Below are 17,379 nucleotides of genomic sequence, written 5' to 3' on the forward strand. Positions count from 1 at the left end.
TAGTAGAAGCCACCTTCTTGCAGCAAGCATCAGGCAAGAGTTACTGAAACCTGAAATGCCATATGACAATATTCAAGAATCGCTACCTCCCTTCAGCCATTCAGTTCTTGAACCAATGAACCATAAATCTTCACCAGGACGCCGCCTGGATTAAAAGGCATATGCTACAATGACATGTTGGAGAAACTTAGGTTGTTTTCCCTAGGGTAGTGTAAGAGCAAGAATTTCAGGTTGTATACTGTATACATTCACTGATATTAAATTGAAGCATTGAACCATTGAGTGGCAGAAGCTGAGGGGAAATCTGATAGAGATTTATAAAATTTTGAGAGACATACAGTAAATAGACTAGTCAGACAATTCCTTTTTCCCAGGGTTGAAATATCAAATACAGGTACCAGAGGACATGTATTTAAATTGAGAAGGAGTAAGTTCAAAGGAGACATGAGGGACAGATTTTTTATATAGGGGGTGGTGGTAGAGGCAGATAGATTAGTAATCTTTAGGAGACACTAAAATAAGCACATGCATGTGAGAAAAATGGAGGGATATAGGCATAGCGTAGGCAGAAGGGATTAGTTTAGTTGGCCATTTGATTACGAATTTAATTTGTTTGGCACAACATTGTGAGCTGAAGGGCTCGTTCATGTTCTGTACCGTTCTATGTTCTGTGTTGAAACTGCACAAACTTCACCAATACCTCATTATAACAATACTTTGGTCACTTAGCTCCAAAGCAGTATTTGTTTTTATCTGTTCTAATGGTGTTCTTGCTTGTTGAGACACATCACAATGAAAAGTGACAACTTAACACTGCCTCAAGACCCATCTTCAATTTCTTCACCTATCACCCTCTTTGTCCTCCAACATTATCTTCTTCACCACAACAAAAATCCTGCTTTTGGGTTCTCTCTTCATTCTGTCCCTTCCTCAGCACGCTTAAACTTTCTTATCAAGCTTGTTCTAGTCCTGACGCAATATTACCAATCAGTTTTGCTCTCCGCAGGTGCTGCCTGACTTGCTGACTATTTGCAACATTCATGCTTTATCAAAAAAAAACACAAAATGATGTCTAAGCATCAAAAATTGAGGCAGTGTGTAACAGTATTCCATGATGTATTTGTTTTTATATTAATGGCAGGAGTGTGGATCAGCAGTGCAAAACTATTATGTACCCTTGTAGCCATGGTAACATTTTTTCCACACTCTCTGCAACCTAAGTAGATTACTGCAGTGAAATGGTCACTTTCAATCATATCCATCATGAATATATTGCTGACCGACTTTATACTTCACCTTCTCATTATGCAAGGAGCCAAGACTCCTTTCTGAAGAAGCAATGCAATGAATATCGTAGCGTTCCATAAATCCATCTTTCCGTAGCATATGTTAAAGGATTAAGAGCTTGTGGTTATGCCATTCCTACCTTTATTAGTTGAGGCATTGAATTCAAGAGTTAGGAGAATACATTGCACTTTTATGAAAATCTGGTTAGTTTGCATCAGGCACATTACATTCAATTCTGGTCACTCCGTTAGAGGAAGGGTGTACCGCAGCAGTTAGTGTGACTCTATTACAGCTCGCGGCACTTAGATAGGCATGTGAACATTGTGTAATCTGAAGTGATTGGTTCAGGAAGACATTTAATTTGTAGTTTGATTAGTTTGGGACAACACTGTAGGCTGAAGGTCCCATTCTTGTACGGTGCTGTTCTATTCTCTATGTTTTATGTATGTAGTATAAAGAAGCCTTGCAGATAACCTTCCCCTTAATTCTGCATCTTGGAAAAGACCAGATCTTTTCAGTTAATATTGCAGGATACTTGAAAGGTTTGACAAGCCTAACCACCAAATGAAATGAGAAACCTTGATGGAAACTGAGCTCAAAATCAACCCAATAAGGCCTGCCATCAAGTGTAGGATTATGTGGTTAGCATAGGCACGATGGGCCAAATGGCCTATTTTCGCACTGCATGATGCTATGACTCAAAAGTTCTCCATTACCATACTGTTAAAATGGTAGATTTTGCAATGAAATATCTTCCCAGTTTAGGCACCATTCATGTGAGCAGTCAAATAGAAGAATAAAAATGAAACTGACAATCAGCTATTTTACTAAGAATCTTTTAACTGGTCTCTTTCCATTCTTGAACCAGATGCTCCTACCTATAAATAGCTGGCTGTTGAGCTGTAGGTGGATGTGTCCATTAGATGGCGCCTCTCGAGCCTGTCGTGGCAGGTGATCCACTTGAAGCGAGGCTGCCTTGATGTTTCGCTCAGCTTTCACGTAATGCCACTGGTTGTCATTGAGCTGTGAGGGCGACTTAACCAAAACCAAGAAGGGGCCATTCCCCACATCAAATGAGAAGAGAACTTCCACAGGAGCTGCAAGAAGAGCACATGTCAAAGGGGTGTCAGTATCAGTTTGACCATGTGAGTATACACCTAGAGGAAATCTGAGCAAGAGCAAGCTGCCTACATGAGAGCAACCTCTGCTGTATTGGAGACAACAAGTGGCAACTGAGACTGAACAACCAAAGCCCCAACTACTAACCATGGCCACCACTTACCCTTGCCCACACTGCACCACAATATGTGCATCCTGGATCGACTTCTGCAGCCACCTGAGGACCCATCAATACACAACCTCTCAGGAGAATATCTTACTTGACTTGAGTTATTGCACTACTCTTCAATAAGCAGGGGAAAAGAGTAAGCCACTTCACACAAAGAACTTCTGATCCATTTTGCTGGCTTGATTCATTAATCACACTAGATAAAGGGAACTTAAGGTCTTTAGTAATATTTTTGTTTATTTTCTTTCTTCAGTTGAAGGCTCTAACTCAAATTGAGACATGGGTTCAATACATTTTGATCATTGTGATCATAGCTTTCAATGACTACTAGAATGTGGATTTTGTTGACAAGCCTAGATTCCTTCTTCTTTCGCCCTTTAGCTCTTCCACCTATCACTTCCCAGTTTCTTACTTCATTCCCCATTCCCCCTATCAACTGCCAGCTTGAACATGTTACCTCCTTCACCTTCTTATTCTGAATTCTGCCCCCTTCCTTTTTGATACAGGGTCTCAGCGTGAAACATTAACTGTTTATTCGCCTGCTTAGACATTTTCTGAGTTGCTGAGCTCCTCCAGCAGTTTTAGTGTGCTGCTAAAGGTTTCCAGTATTTACAGAATCTCTTGTATTCTGGGTTATACTGGGTTATACTTGCTTTACTGAACTCTCTCTCTCTCTCACTCTGGTGATTCATAATCCAATATCATTCGGTATACGATGGTACTAAGTGCTATGAAATTGTGTACTTTCAGTCCTCTTTTATCTTTCCAATGCAATGTTATCATAGTCAGCTCTATAAAAGTACTCTCAGCTTCAGATAATTGTCATGGCTGGATAAACAAACACGCACAGCTTCTTCTCAAACATGGACGTTATTTTTTTTAGCGATACAGCATGGAGTAGGCCTTTCCGGCCCTTCGAGCCATGCTGCCCCAGCAACCCCCAACAACTACAATTTAACCCTAACCTAATCACAGGACACTGGCCCACTAGGCCTGAGTGGACATAGTAGTAGTAGTAGTTGTAGTAATAATCACAGGACAATTTAAAATGACCAATTAACTTACTAACTGGTACATCTTTGGCCTGTGTGAGGAAACTGGAGCACCCGAAGAAATCTCATGCATTCCATGGGAAGGACATATAGACTCTTTACAGAGAGCATTGGATTTGAACTCCAAACTCTAGTGCCCAGGCTGTAACAGTATCATGCTAACTGCCATGCCACCATGGTGCCCATCTGTGAAAATTATGAGCAGGCTGGAAGGGAAGATAGGTCAACTAGTGTCTGGCATCCAGGAGATATTTTGTTCAATGTACTATCAAGTCAAAGGAGATAAAGACCATTTATTTAAGATTGCATACGTGACGAAACGTAGAGATTCGTAAGGTTTTCATTTGATAACCGAATAGAATGCATAATATTTTTCAACACAAAGTTAGTGAGACCTAGCTGACCTTTGCATTTAAGAATAAACGAACTGAGCAAAACAATATGCATGTCAAGAGGGATAAGGGAGTGTGATAGCTCAGCAGAAATCCCTGTCGGAAATTCTCTACCCTCTGTGGGAACACCTAGTGTTTGCGTGTAATTTTTCATTGATTCTATTGTATTTCTTTATTCTACTGTGAATGCCTGCAAGAAAATTAATCCTAGATAGTATATGGTGATACATACATACTTTGATAATAAATTTACTTTGAACTTTACCCATTCAGAGTATAGTGGTTCAAGAAGGCAACTCACTGTTACCTTCACATGGGGAACTGAGGGTGACCAATAAATGCTAACCTTATCAGAGAGCTCACAGCTAAGAAGGAATAGAAGGTGTTAGATGGTTTTGACTATGGGAAAATGTAAAAGGGCACTTTATGCCATGGTTTCCACAATGCTCTGTGGAGAATCTTGTATCTCTGTTGGACACCTTGCTCTTTGCACTTCCTGTTAAACCTGAAGGCTGCAAGAAAACATTCCCAATACTCCAACCATGGGAGACGAGACCTACATCTGAAATGACAGAACTGCATCTAAAAAGACAATCAATAAAATAGCAAGGTGGGCACAAGCCTCATGCCATTGATGACATCTTCAAATAAGACAACATCCATCATGAAAGATCTTCACCATCCAAGACATACCCTCTTCTCATTACTACCATCAGAGAGGAGGTGCAGAAGACTGAGGACTCACACTCAGTGTATTAAGAACAGTTTCTTTACTTCCACCTTCATATTTCTGAACAATTCTCGAATCCATGAACATTAACTCGCTAATCCCCTTAGAAACATAGAAAACCTACAGCACAATACAGGCCCTTCAGCCCACAAAGTTGTGCTGAATATGTCCCTACCTTAGAAATTACTAGGCTTACCCATAGCCCTCTATTTTTCTAAGCTCCATGTACCTATCCAAAAGTCTCTTAAAAGACCCTATCGTATTCGCCTCCACCACCGTCACCGGCAGCCCATTTCACACACTCACCAAACTGCGTAAAAAAACTTACCCCTGACATCTCCTCTGTACCTACTCCATAGCACCTTAAACCTGTGTCCTCCTGTGGCAACCATTTCAGCCCTGGGAAAAAGCCTCTGTCTATCCACACGATCAATGCTGCCTCTCATCATCTTATACACCTCTATCAGGACACCTCTCATCCTCCGTCGCTCCAAGGAGAAAAGGCCGAGTTCACTCAACCTATTCTCATAAGACATGCTCCCCAATCCAGGCAACATCCTTGTAAACCTCCTCTGCATCCTTTCTATGGCTTCCTCATCCTTCCTGTAGTGAGGTGACCAGAACTGAGCACAGTATTCCAAGTGGGGTCCGACCAGGGTCCTATATAGCTGCAATATTACCTCTCAGCTCCTAAATTCAATTCCAATTTTGATGAAGGCCAATACACCGTACGCCTTCTTAACCACAGAGTCAACCTGCGCAGCTGCTTTGACTGTCCTATGGACTCGGACCCCAAGATCCCTCTGATCGTCCACACTGCCAAGAGTCTTCCCATTAATACTATATCCTGCCATCATATTTGACCTACCAAAAATGAACCACTTCACACTTATCTGTATTGAACTCCATCTGCCACTTCTCAGCCCAGTTTTGCATCCTATCAATGTCCCGTTGTAACCTCTGATAGCCCTCCACACTACACACAACACCTCCAACCTTTGTGTCATCAGCCAATCCCTCCACTTCCTCATCCAGGTCATTTAAAAAAATCACGAAGAGTAAGTGTCCTAGAACAGATCCCTGAGGCACTCCACAGGTGATTGACCTCCATGAAGAATTCATTTTTCTAAACTTTTTATTGTAACTTATAATAGGCTTTTTATTCTTACACTGGTCTGTTACCACAAAATAACTAATTTCATGACATACATCAGTAATAATAAACATGATTCTGATTCTAATTCTCATTGAAAAGTCAAAAAATTAAAACTACTGCAGATGCTGGAAATATGAAATAAAAACAGAAAATGTTGAATATTTGGTTAAGCAGCATCTGTGGAACTAAAAATGGAGCTAACAGTGCAGATCAAAAAACCTCAATTGAAACTGGGAGAAAAGGGAAAAAGGTTTGCCACTTAAATAGGCAAGTTAGAAAACATTAAAGATTAGCTTATTTGTCACATGTATATTGAAACATCAAAACATACAGTGAAATACGTCATTTGCTTCAATGGCTAACAATGTCAGAATATGTGCTGGGGACGTGCTTCCAGTGCCAAAATAGCATGCCCACAATTGAACACAAGCCGTACATCTTTGGAATGTGGGAGGAAACCGAGCACCTGGGGCATGTGGTCACAGGGCAAACATACAAATCAGAAAGATTTGGTTCTAGTGTACACAATGGATTGTAGATGGGCTAAAAAATTAGTACAAACAAGATGAGCTGAAAAGCCCATTTGCACACTGTATAACTCTATGGCCCCATTACTGTAAATTCATTCTGTTGAAGTGAAAGATAAGGAGTAATGGACAGGACTGGTCGATTGCAAATGGGATTATCTTGGCCATTTGGTTGAGAGATTAACGTGGATGGTTAGAAAGGGGAAAGTGGAACACACAAATTGATTTGCTAAAACTAATCATTTTCAACAAAATGTGCTCGCTGGCACTTTCAGAAAATTTCAAAGCCTTCTTTAAAATCTGCTGCTAGGATATGTTAAGAGACATCTTTCATTTCATTTACTGCTACTGACAGTGTGCAAATAGATCACATAAACTGTGAACAAAATGCAAGTAAATATTGGAATGGTACCAGCAGCACTCTATTACAAGCTACTTTAAACTGATAATTTAGCTCTTAAAGCAGCTTGGACTGTCAAAGAATGTGGCCACATTATTGTGTTATCAATACCAATAAACAATATTCTCCAAAGATGCCACTTGTAGCTAGATTTTCTGACAGTTTTATAGTAATAAAATACTTTAATCAAACGTACTTAATTGGAATTTCCAACATTAGTGTACCTGTAGACTGTTCAGAAGTGTCTATATGAAATAACAGTAGTTCCTGGCGATTTCTCCCCCCTCCCTCTTCTCCCTTCTTCCATGCCCCAATCCAGCTCCCCTCATACCATTTTTCTGCAAAATTACCTGGCTGTCACCTCTCGCTGGTGCCACTCCTCCTTCCCCCTCTCCTAACGTCCATTCTCATCTCCTGCAGATGGCGGTTTAACCTTTTTTTCTTTAAGTTAGCGCCTTTTGATCACTGCACTTTGCAAAGACTCCTAGGGGGTGGATATTGTTCTCAAGCCTAGATTCCTCCTTCTTTTGCCCTTTACCTTTTCTACCTATCACCTGTCAGCTTCTCACTTCATTACCACCCTCTTACCCACCTACTTCCCCCTTACCTGGCTTCAACTATCACTGTCTAGTCGTACTCCTTCTCTTCCCCCCACCTTCTTACTCTGACTTCTTCACCTTCCTTTCCAGTCCAAATGAAAGGTCTCAGCCCAAAACATCAGTTGCTTATGCATCTCCATAGGTGCTGCCTGACCTGCTGACCTTCTCCAGCATCTTGAATGTGGTACTCTGAAATGACAACGTTCCAGTTAACTAAGAGAAAAAAGAAACTAAATGCTCTGAAACCTCTGTCTCATATTGACGCGATTCTGTTGGTATTATGTGTGTGTGTGCTTTTCTGTCCTCGAATACCACCCAGAACTCAGGAGTAAAGTGAATATGACCATAAGATCAGAAGATAAACGGGCAGAGCCAGGCCATTTTGCCATCAAATCTGCTCCACCATCCCAACATAAACTGATTTATTATCCCTCTCAACCCTATTCTCCTACCTTCACCTCGCAAATTTTGACACCCTAACTAACCAAAAACCTATCAACCTCTCTTTCAAATATACTCATGACCTGACCTTCACAGCCATTCATATATTCACCATCCTCTGGCTAAAGAAATTCCTTCTTTTCTCTGCTTTAAAATGTCACTCTTCTATTCTGAGGTTGTGCCCTCTAGTCCCACACTCACCCACTGTAGGAAACATGCTCTCCACATCCACTATGACTGGCCCTTTCAATATACGATGGGTTTCACTGAGATTCCTCTCATTCTTCTAAACTCCAACAAGTAGGGTCAAAACATCATGAAATACTGTATATTCAGGGCTAAACTTTGACTGCACTTGAAGCCCTGATCACTGACTCCACTCCACAGATATAATCAGGCTTATTGCAAGTCAAGACTAAAACATTTAAAAGGGTTGACGAACCCTTGAAGGAATTTGTAGTAATTAAAGTAGTTAAGGCAAGCCAGTGGCCATACTTCACAAAGAGTCCAAGGAGATTTGCTATGTCAGACATGACTCCAGCAAATTTCTACAGACTTCTACTGGTTGCATCACCACTTGGTGCTGAGCTTCCAGTGCACAGGATTAAATGAGACTGCATAAGATTGTTGACTCAGCCAGCTCCATCACAGGCACAAGTCTTCCCATCATCAAGGACTCCTTCAATAGGCAGTTCCTCAAGAAGGTGGTGTCAATCATGAAGAACCTTCACCATCTGGGACATGTCCTCTTCACATCACTACCATCAGGAAGAAGGAACAGACGACATAAGTGACTCCAGTTGATGGAATGTGCTGTCTTGGCATCTATCTTGACAGTTTCTATAAAGATATCCAGTGGAGAGCAGTAAGCAAGCTGCTGGGTAATTCAGTAGGATAGGCAGCATCAATGGAGGTGGTGGAATGGTTGACGTTTCAGGTTGAGACTGCATCAGTTTGCTATGTAGTGGTAGGCTGAATGAAGTGGTGAGGCAGGAGGTGGTAAGTGATAGGAGGAGCCAGGTGAGCAGGTGTTGATGACCAGATGAATTTTGGTGGGGATGGTAAGCTGTTAATAGACATCCCCTTCCCAGACTGAGCCCAACTACCTATCAACTTCGTCTTACCTGGATCCACCTGTCACCCACCATCACCTGCATCACTTCCCCTTCCACCACCACCTCCTTATACTGGCTCTTCCCCTCTTTTCTTTCAGTCCCAGATGAAGAGTCTGAAACATGAACTTGTAGGAGGGAAGGGTTAGATGATCTTAGAGTAGGTTAAAAGGTTGGAACACGGTGGGCCTAAGGGCCTGTACTGTGCTGTAATGTTCTCTGTTATATTATCTAATCCACAGTGTTGACGATCCAATTCACAGATGTTCCCAGACCCACTGAACTCCCCTAACATCTCGCTTTTTGCTCTCTAAAGGACAACTTCCCAGCACAGATCAGAAGAAAGTTTTGCATTTATTTAGCATTTTTCAAATAACCCAAAAGAACTCCACAGCCCATGAGATACTTTTCAAGTGGACACAGCAAGCTACCACAAACAACAACATGATCATGATCAGATAATCAGGCCTAGTTATCAGAAGAATGAATATAAACCACACTTCAAGGGATAGAACAGCACAGACACAGACCCTCAACTTACGATGGTGTGCTGAACTAATTAAACTAGTATTGAAATGCCTAAATGTAATTAAATCCCATCTGACTACAAATGCCTATATCCCTCAATTCAAGTACCTATCTAAGAGCCTCTTAAAATCACCATAGTTCTTGCTTGCACCAACACCCCAGGCACCCATCACTCAGTGTAAATAAAAGATGTGCTTTGTTTGTCAATGTGTATCAATAGATCAAAACATACAGTGAAATGCATCATTTATATCATTGATTTTTCTTTGATGTGCTGGGGGCAGCTCGCAAGAGCTACATCGCTTCCGGCCCCGGAATAGCATGCCCATAACTATTTTATTTTATTCTTGTATATCTTTGGAGTATGGGAGGAAACTGAGGCACCTGGAGAAAACCCATGCAGTCATTGGGAGAACATAGAAACTCTTTATAGACCGTGGCAGGAATCAAACCCCAGTCTTACAGCTGGTGTCCTAAAGCAACTATGCTAACCACTGCACTACCATGCTTTCTCTGCGCATCTGTTTTGAACCTACCAGCTGACTACTCCATCGACTGTATGCGTTCCATAATCTTACAAACCTGCATCATGACTCCCCTCAGTCTTTGTTGCTCTGGAGAAAACAACCCAAGTCTGGCCTTATTCACATGACCTGTAATCTGGGCAGCATTCTGGTGAACCTCTTGAAAGTCACAGTTTTATAAAGCTGCAACACAACTTCCTGACTCCTGAACATCAATGTCTTGCCACAGGCCTTCTTTATCACCATGCTTACCTGTGCAGCCATTTTCAGGGAGCTATGAACTTAGACCCCAAGATCCCCCTGTAGATCAACGTCATTAAGCATCTTTCTATTAACAGTACACTTTCCATTTATATTTGATCTTCCAAATTGCAATAACCCACATTTGGCCGAATTAAACCCCATCTGCCAATTCTTTGACCATACCTGAAACTGATTTATATCCTGCTGTATCACTTGACAATCTTCTATGCGATCCACAACACCAGCAGTCTTTGAATTATCAGAAGAGTAAACCTTGATTTTTATATTCAAGAGCCTGGCTCAAAGCTGAACCAACAGGTTCCCAAGGTTCAGCCACATGAGCAAAATTTAACAAGATGAGAAAAATTAACACACACTGGACCGAGCTTGCTCCAAGTCAAAGCGAACTATACTCATTAGGTACACCGGCTCGTTAATGCAAATATCAAATCAGCCAATCATGTGGCAGCAACTCAATGCATAAAAGCATGCAGACATGGTCAAAAAGTTCAGTTGTTGTTCAGAATGGGAAAAATATGATCTAAATGACTTTGACTGTGGAATGATTGTTGGTGCCACATGGGTAGTTTGCATAACTCAGAAAATTCTGATCTCCCTGGGATTTCCATGCTCAACACTCTCTAGAGTTTACAGAGAATAGTGAAAAATCAAAAAATAATCCAGTGGGTGGCTGTTCTGTTGGCAAAAACACCTTGTTAATGAGAGATTTCAGAGGAGAATGGCCAGACTGGTTCAAGATGACAGGAAGGTGACAGTAACTCAAATAGCCACATGTTACAAAAGTGCTATACAGAGGTGTACCTCTAAATACACACCATGTTGAACCATGAAGTGGATGGGCTACAACAGGAGACCACAAACATACACTCAGAGGCCACTTTATTAGGTGCAGGAGTTAACTAATAAAATAGCCACTGAATGTATAAGGCCACTGGAAGTGCTGAATATCCCATTACTCTGGGATTAATTTTAAATTCAGTTTGAAAAACTAATATATAATTTATTGATTTATTGTTGAATGCATTTTTCATATTGGACACATCAACAGTAGCCATTTCCAAGTCATCTCAGTGTTAACACTGGCAGTTTGCTCCAATTATTATCAAGGGTCTGTTGAATCCCCATGCAGACCAAGTCCAAGTTCAAGCCAGTTAGTCCCAGAGAATCCCAAGATTACAGATTTATCTCAAATTATACCCAGTAGATAACACTTACAGCTTAATTCGATCCGAATGAAGTCTTTGATGCCCAGATTCTCCAGGAAAACACCTGTGGAAGCCGTTGTTTTAAAGAAAAATGTGATATCCGCACTTAACTCCCCATGGAATGTTGGGAAATGGAGATATGAAGACTTGGTGTTAAAGGATGCTGCATTCCAGTAGTTATCTGTAGAGGACAAACGACAATGCCCAAGTAGTCTCAATAGAGTCTCAACAGTGCAGGCAATAAATAGATCCCCTTTCAGCCGATTGAACAAAACTAGCAGGGTCGTAGAATTCTTATTAAGTATCTTCATTTGGAATTGCTAATTACTTCTCTTTCCACAGATGCTGCCTAACCTGCAGAAATATTCTGAATTTTTCTACTTTTCTATTTCTTGCTGAAACACCTTCTAAAATGGTTTATACGTAAGATTATATCAGCATGGCATCATGAAACTTAGAGTCAGATTCATTCTTCGACATACTGAGTGTGTGAAGCTCTTGATCAACTCACCGACCCAGCCTGTGTTTCAGAGGGGGCTGGCCTTGAGACCCATTAAACTTTCACTTTCTAAGTACTGCAGCCTTTTAAGACATTAATTATTTTCTGATTGGTTTTAAAATAGGAAATTCATTCCTTCACATTTCACCATACCAAATTGTAAACTTTACTTTTTAACTTGTGTTGCAACTGAATCTTAATATATGCCTAATTCACAACCACTGACATTGAGCTGGGGCTCACTTTAATAGGCTGTGTTTAATGTGATGATGTAATCAAGCAGGATAATCAAGGACTTGCCCCACTCAGCCAACATACTTTTTGTCCCTCTTCCCTCCAGGAGAAAGCTCAGGAGCTTGAAGACTTGTATGGCCAGATTTGTGAACAGCTTCTTTCCAACTGTGATAAGACTGCTGAACGGATCCTGACCCAGATCTGGGCTGTACCCTCCAAATATCCGGACCTACCTCTTGGTTTTTTGCACTACCTTATTTTCCCTTTTCTATTTTCTATTTATGATTTATAATTTAAATTTTTACTATTTACTATTGATTTGTACTCCAGGGAGCAGGAAGCATAGAATCAAATATCGCTGTGATGATTGTACGCTCTAGTATTGCTACTAAGCTTTATGTTTGCGTTTGGTTGACAATACATTTAGTTGCTACAGTTTCCTTTAAATTTAAAATGCATCTGTCATTTTATTTTGTTGGCCAGCAAGAACTATAGTGTGTAAATCAGTGAATTTGAATAAATCAAGGATAGTGGATGCAGACAAACCAATTGCCTTTGTTTCTGCAATGAGGGAGGAGATAGAGGCTGCTATTTTATAAAGAGACTGTGTTCTCAGTTTTATGAGTTAGTCACTTGGCTTGATCTGTGTTTGAAAATTGACACAGATATGCCTCAGGTAAATTGCTGAACTAGAGATGATTTCCAAATAAGAAGTTAATTGTGAGGTGTTCTTTGGTTGGATATCACATGCATTTGGTTGGGTATAACATTTGACTGTTAATTTATTAATTTGTTCTGAGTAGTTCAAGCTGGTTGCTGATTGAGAAGAAAGAACCATAAATTATCAATTATCACTTGTTGGGAGAGGGTATTAAATAGATGCTGGCCTGGAGCAGAGCCAATAAAAAGGTGTTCATTGGAATGTAACATTTGAATGGGTAAGGAATGAATATAAAAGCAGATGCTTCAAGTATGTTGTAAGTGTAAGCTGGGTGCCAACTGCTGTTGAACAAGACACAGACAGACAGACAGATTGTTGACAGTGGTAGTTCTGTAGAAGATCAACTATTATGGGTGTGAGGTGCCCTACAGATATGTGGAGATGTAAAATGGGACTACAAAGAATGCATGGTGAGCGAAAGAACTCCTATTTAATTGGTATAATACCTATTCTTTGACTGCTCATGGAAGGTCAGGGAAAACTTGGGTATGCACACAGGTTTTGGTTGTGTAAGTTCATGTGTTCCTCCATTGAGACAACAAAAGTACTTATCAATATTTACAGATTCTCTCTGTGCCTCCCTGATCATTATCATAAGGGGATACAGTATTCTTGTAACAATTAATTTACTAATGATAATATTTTATGTGTGTGAATTATATGTATTGTATTGTGCACCCTGGTCTGGAGGAACTTTGTTCAATGATATGCATATGTATGGTTGAAAGACAATAAACTTGAAATTGAACTTAAACTCTAAATTGCCACAGTTTATATTGTAGTTTGTCTATCTGCTGTATGGAGCAAAAAATGCCTCTGACAAATTTGATTGAATTTACTGATGAGAGGAGCACAGTCAGAGTCATAGAGTACTACAGCACAGAAACAGGCTTTTCAGCCCATCTAGTCCATGCCAAATATTTAATCTGCCTAGTCCCATTGACTTGCACCTGGACCATAGCCCTCCATACCCCTCTTTTCCATGTACCTGTCCAAATTTCTCTTAAATATTGCAATCAAATTTGGTTCTAGCACTTCCATTGAAAGCATGTTCCACAATCTTACCAGCCTCTGAATGGAAAAAGCTTTGCCTCATGTTCCCCTTAAGCATTTCACCTTTCACCCTTAACCTATAACCTCCAGTTCTAGTCTTTCCCAACCTCAGGGAAAAATCCTGCTTGTATTTACCCTATCTATACCCCTCAATAAAATTTATATACCTCTATCAAATCTGCCCTCATTCTTCTATACTGCAGTTGATTGTGGACTTCAGCAAGGCATTTGACAAGGTACCCCTTGGGGCACTGGTCCAAAATGTTAGAGCCCTTGGCATTTTGGGAAGGTTGCAAAATTGTATCAGAAACTAAAAATGTATGAAGCAGACTGGAATTCAGTGCAAGAATAAATCTGCTGAAGGAATTCAGCAGGTCATGCAGTCTATGGGAGGAAAAGGAATTGTCAACTTCAAAAGGAATTGCCAAAACATTTATAATTCCTTTTCTTCCTCTCCACCCCCCCGCCCCCCCCACAAAGAGATGATGATCAACCCACAGATTTCATCCAGTAGATTATTTGTTGCATTAGAGCAGTCTGGCAGGAAGATGAATGTAAGTGATTCTGTATGTGATGGAAATCCAGAGCAAAACACTAGAGGAAGTCAATAGGGAGCTGAGCTGGAGGAACTCAGCAGGTCAGGCAGCATCTAGGAAAATGAATAAATAGTTAATGTTTTGGGTTGAGACTCTTCATCAGGTCCAGAAAGGAAGGGGGAAATGCTAGAAACCTGGCAGTATGATAAATGGGTGATAGTGAAGAATTGTTTTTGTGATTGGAAGCATATGACCAGTGGTGTACCATAGCAAAGGTTACAGTGCTCATGTCTATTTGTTATACACATTAACAAATAGGCACATCCTGTACCTAATAATGTGGCCACTGAGTGTACATTTAATGACTTGGATATTAATGCACTGCAGGAGGTATGATAAGTAAGTTTGCAGAGGGCATGAAAATTGGTGGTCATATTTGAGATGGTCTTGTGCTATGATGAGTTGGTAAAATAGGTAGAACAATGGAAGGTGGAATTTAATCTGGATAATGTGAGGTGATGTGTTTTGGAAAGACTAATAGACCTCTGACATAAATAATGCCTGGTAGGTCCAACGAGTATTGAGGAATGTGGGGGTGGAAAGGTGGGTGGAGGGGGGGAACCTTGGTGTACATGCTCAAGTGACCCTGAAAAAGGTATCATCATGAAGAAGGTGCACGTAATTACTTTCATTAGCCAGGGTACACAATATGAGATGGAAAATTGAGTACAGCTATAAAATTCTGAATTAGGCTGCAGATGGGGAGTGGTACACAGTTTTGGTCATCACACTGTTGGAAGGATGCAAATGCACTGGTGAGGGGGTGAGGGGTGTTCACCAGGATGTCACCTGGGATGAAGCATCTCAATTATGAGGAGAGACTGGAGAGACTGGAAAGGCTGGGTTCATGTTATTTCAAATGGAGGAGGCTGAGGGGAAACCTGATGGAGGTCTCTAAAATTGAGAGTGCATAGAGGGGAGATAGAAACTTCTCTTTATAGCAGTACTACATACTGTATATGAGATAACATTGATAGGATGCTTAAAGAGGATCTGAAGAATAAATTTTTCATGCAGACTGGTTAGAATCTGCGAAGCATTGTCCAAGCAGATTGACACAGACTATTACCAATTAAAGAAGTGTTTGGATCACTAATACGTAGTAGAGAAGCAGATTACTGTGGGTACCATGGTAGTGTAGCAGTTAACATGATGCTATTATAGCTGGGCATTCCAGAGTTCGAAATTCAATTCTGGCACAGTTTGTATGTTCTCCTTGGTGCTCCAGTTTCTTCCCACAGCCCAAGAGATGTATCGGTTAATTGGTCATTGTAAATTGTCCTGTGATTGAGTCAGTGTGTTAAATAAGTTGGTTGTTGGGCGGTGTGGGTCATTGGGACAAAAGGGCCTGTTACACACTGTATCTCTAAATAAAAAAGTGTTGGAAAATGGGAGTAGTATAAGCTCTGTACATAAATATTACAAGAGGAAAAATCAGTAATCTGGACAGATTGCAAAGGAAATAAAACTAAAGAGTTTGAATTCATTTGCAGAGGGTAATGGATTACAGGGATTGGTTAAGGACAATTCTAGAATCAGGGGAGTTCATTTGACTGAAGTTGGGAATAACCACTCAATAATTCTAAACTGATCGAGAGAATTGCATGTTTGAATCACTTCAGGTTGACAGAGTGGTAAATGCTGATTACAAAAGAGAAGGGGAAATTGAGCAAATCTGAAGTCAGGAAGACAGGGAAGAGAATTGATGCTTTAATTTCACAGCTGTAAACTCTTCATGTGCCCCTAGTGATGATATCCATTCTCTAAGGATGTGACATGGAATGACTTCTACAGCTATTATAGCTTAAACATTACTTTTTGATTTTAGTGGACAAAATGTCTGAGATTGGGTGATGTTTAGACCATATGACATAGGAGCAGAATTAGGCCATCTGACGTGGTAAATGCAGGCTCACTCTTAAGTTTTAAGAATAAATTGGATAGATATATGGATGGGAGAAGTCTGGAGGGTTGTGGACTGGGTGCAGGTCAATGGGACTAGTGGAATAAAGTTATGGCACAGACTTGAAGGACAATGGCCTGTTTTCTGTGCTGTAGTGTTCTATGTTTCTATTTAGCCCATTGAGTCTGCTCTGCCATTCAATCACGGCTGATTCTACTTTCCCTTCCTCAGCCCCACTCTAGCTTTCTGCCCGTAACCTTTGATGCCATGTCCAATCAAGAACCAATCAAGCTCTGTCTTAAATACACCCAATGACCTGCTGCTTGTGGTAATAAATTCCACAAATTCACCACCCTCTGGCTAAAGAAATTTCTCTGCACTCTATTTTAAATGAACACCTCTATCCTGAGGCTGTGCCCTCTTGTCCTAGACACCCCCACCATGGGAAATATCCTTTCCATATCTACCGTCCAGGCCTTTCAACATTCAAAAGGTTTCAATGAGACCCCCCTCGTCCTTCTAAATTCCAGTGAGCACAGACTCCGAGATGTCAAACATTCTTTGTATGATAATCTTTCATTCCCAGAATCACCTTTTGTGAACCTCCTCTGAACCCTCTCCAATGCCAGCACATCTTTGCTTAGATGAGGAGCCCAAAACTGTTCATAATACTTAAGGTGAGGCCTCACCAGTGCCTTATAAAGCCTCAGCATCACATTACTTCTCTTGTATCCTGGATCTCTTGAAACGAATACTAACATTGCATTTTAGGCTTCTGCTTATCGACTGATATTAACTTGGTGACTATAACCAGATTATTATCCCTGCAAAAATAGCAGAAGTGTTATCTTATAAATGTATTCATGTG

The 17,379-nt window shown here is 40.7% G+C and overlaps 1 protein-coding gene across 3 annotated transcripts in view; it reads right to left on the bottom strand.

The window, feature by feature from the left end:
- Positions 1-17,379, bottom strand: part of LOC134346869 (contactin-associated protein-like 5) — a 1,934,616-nt gene that overhangs the window by 449,822 nt on the left and 1,467,415 nt on the right. For all 3 annotated transcript variants that reach the window (XM_063048675.1, XM_063048674.1, XM_063048673.1), the window contains 2 exons: positions 11,516-11,686; positions 2,166-2,384 (listed from right to left, as the gene is read on the bottom strand). In XM_063048675.1, the coding sequence (XP_062904745.1) occupies positions 2,166-2,384; positions 11,516-11,686 (390 nt within the window). The remainder of the gene's footprint in view (positions 1-2,165; positions 2,385-11,515; positions 11,687-17,379) is intronic.

Source organism: Mobula hypostoma, chromosome 5 (genome assembly GCF_963921235.1).
Source record: "Mobula hypostoma chromosome 5, sMobHyp1.1, whole genome shotgun sequence".
In the NCBI taxonomy this organism is placed as follows: Eukaryota; Metazoa; Chordata; class Chondrichthyes; order Myliobatiformes; family Myliobatidae; genus Mobula; species Mobula hypostoma.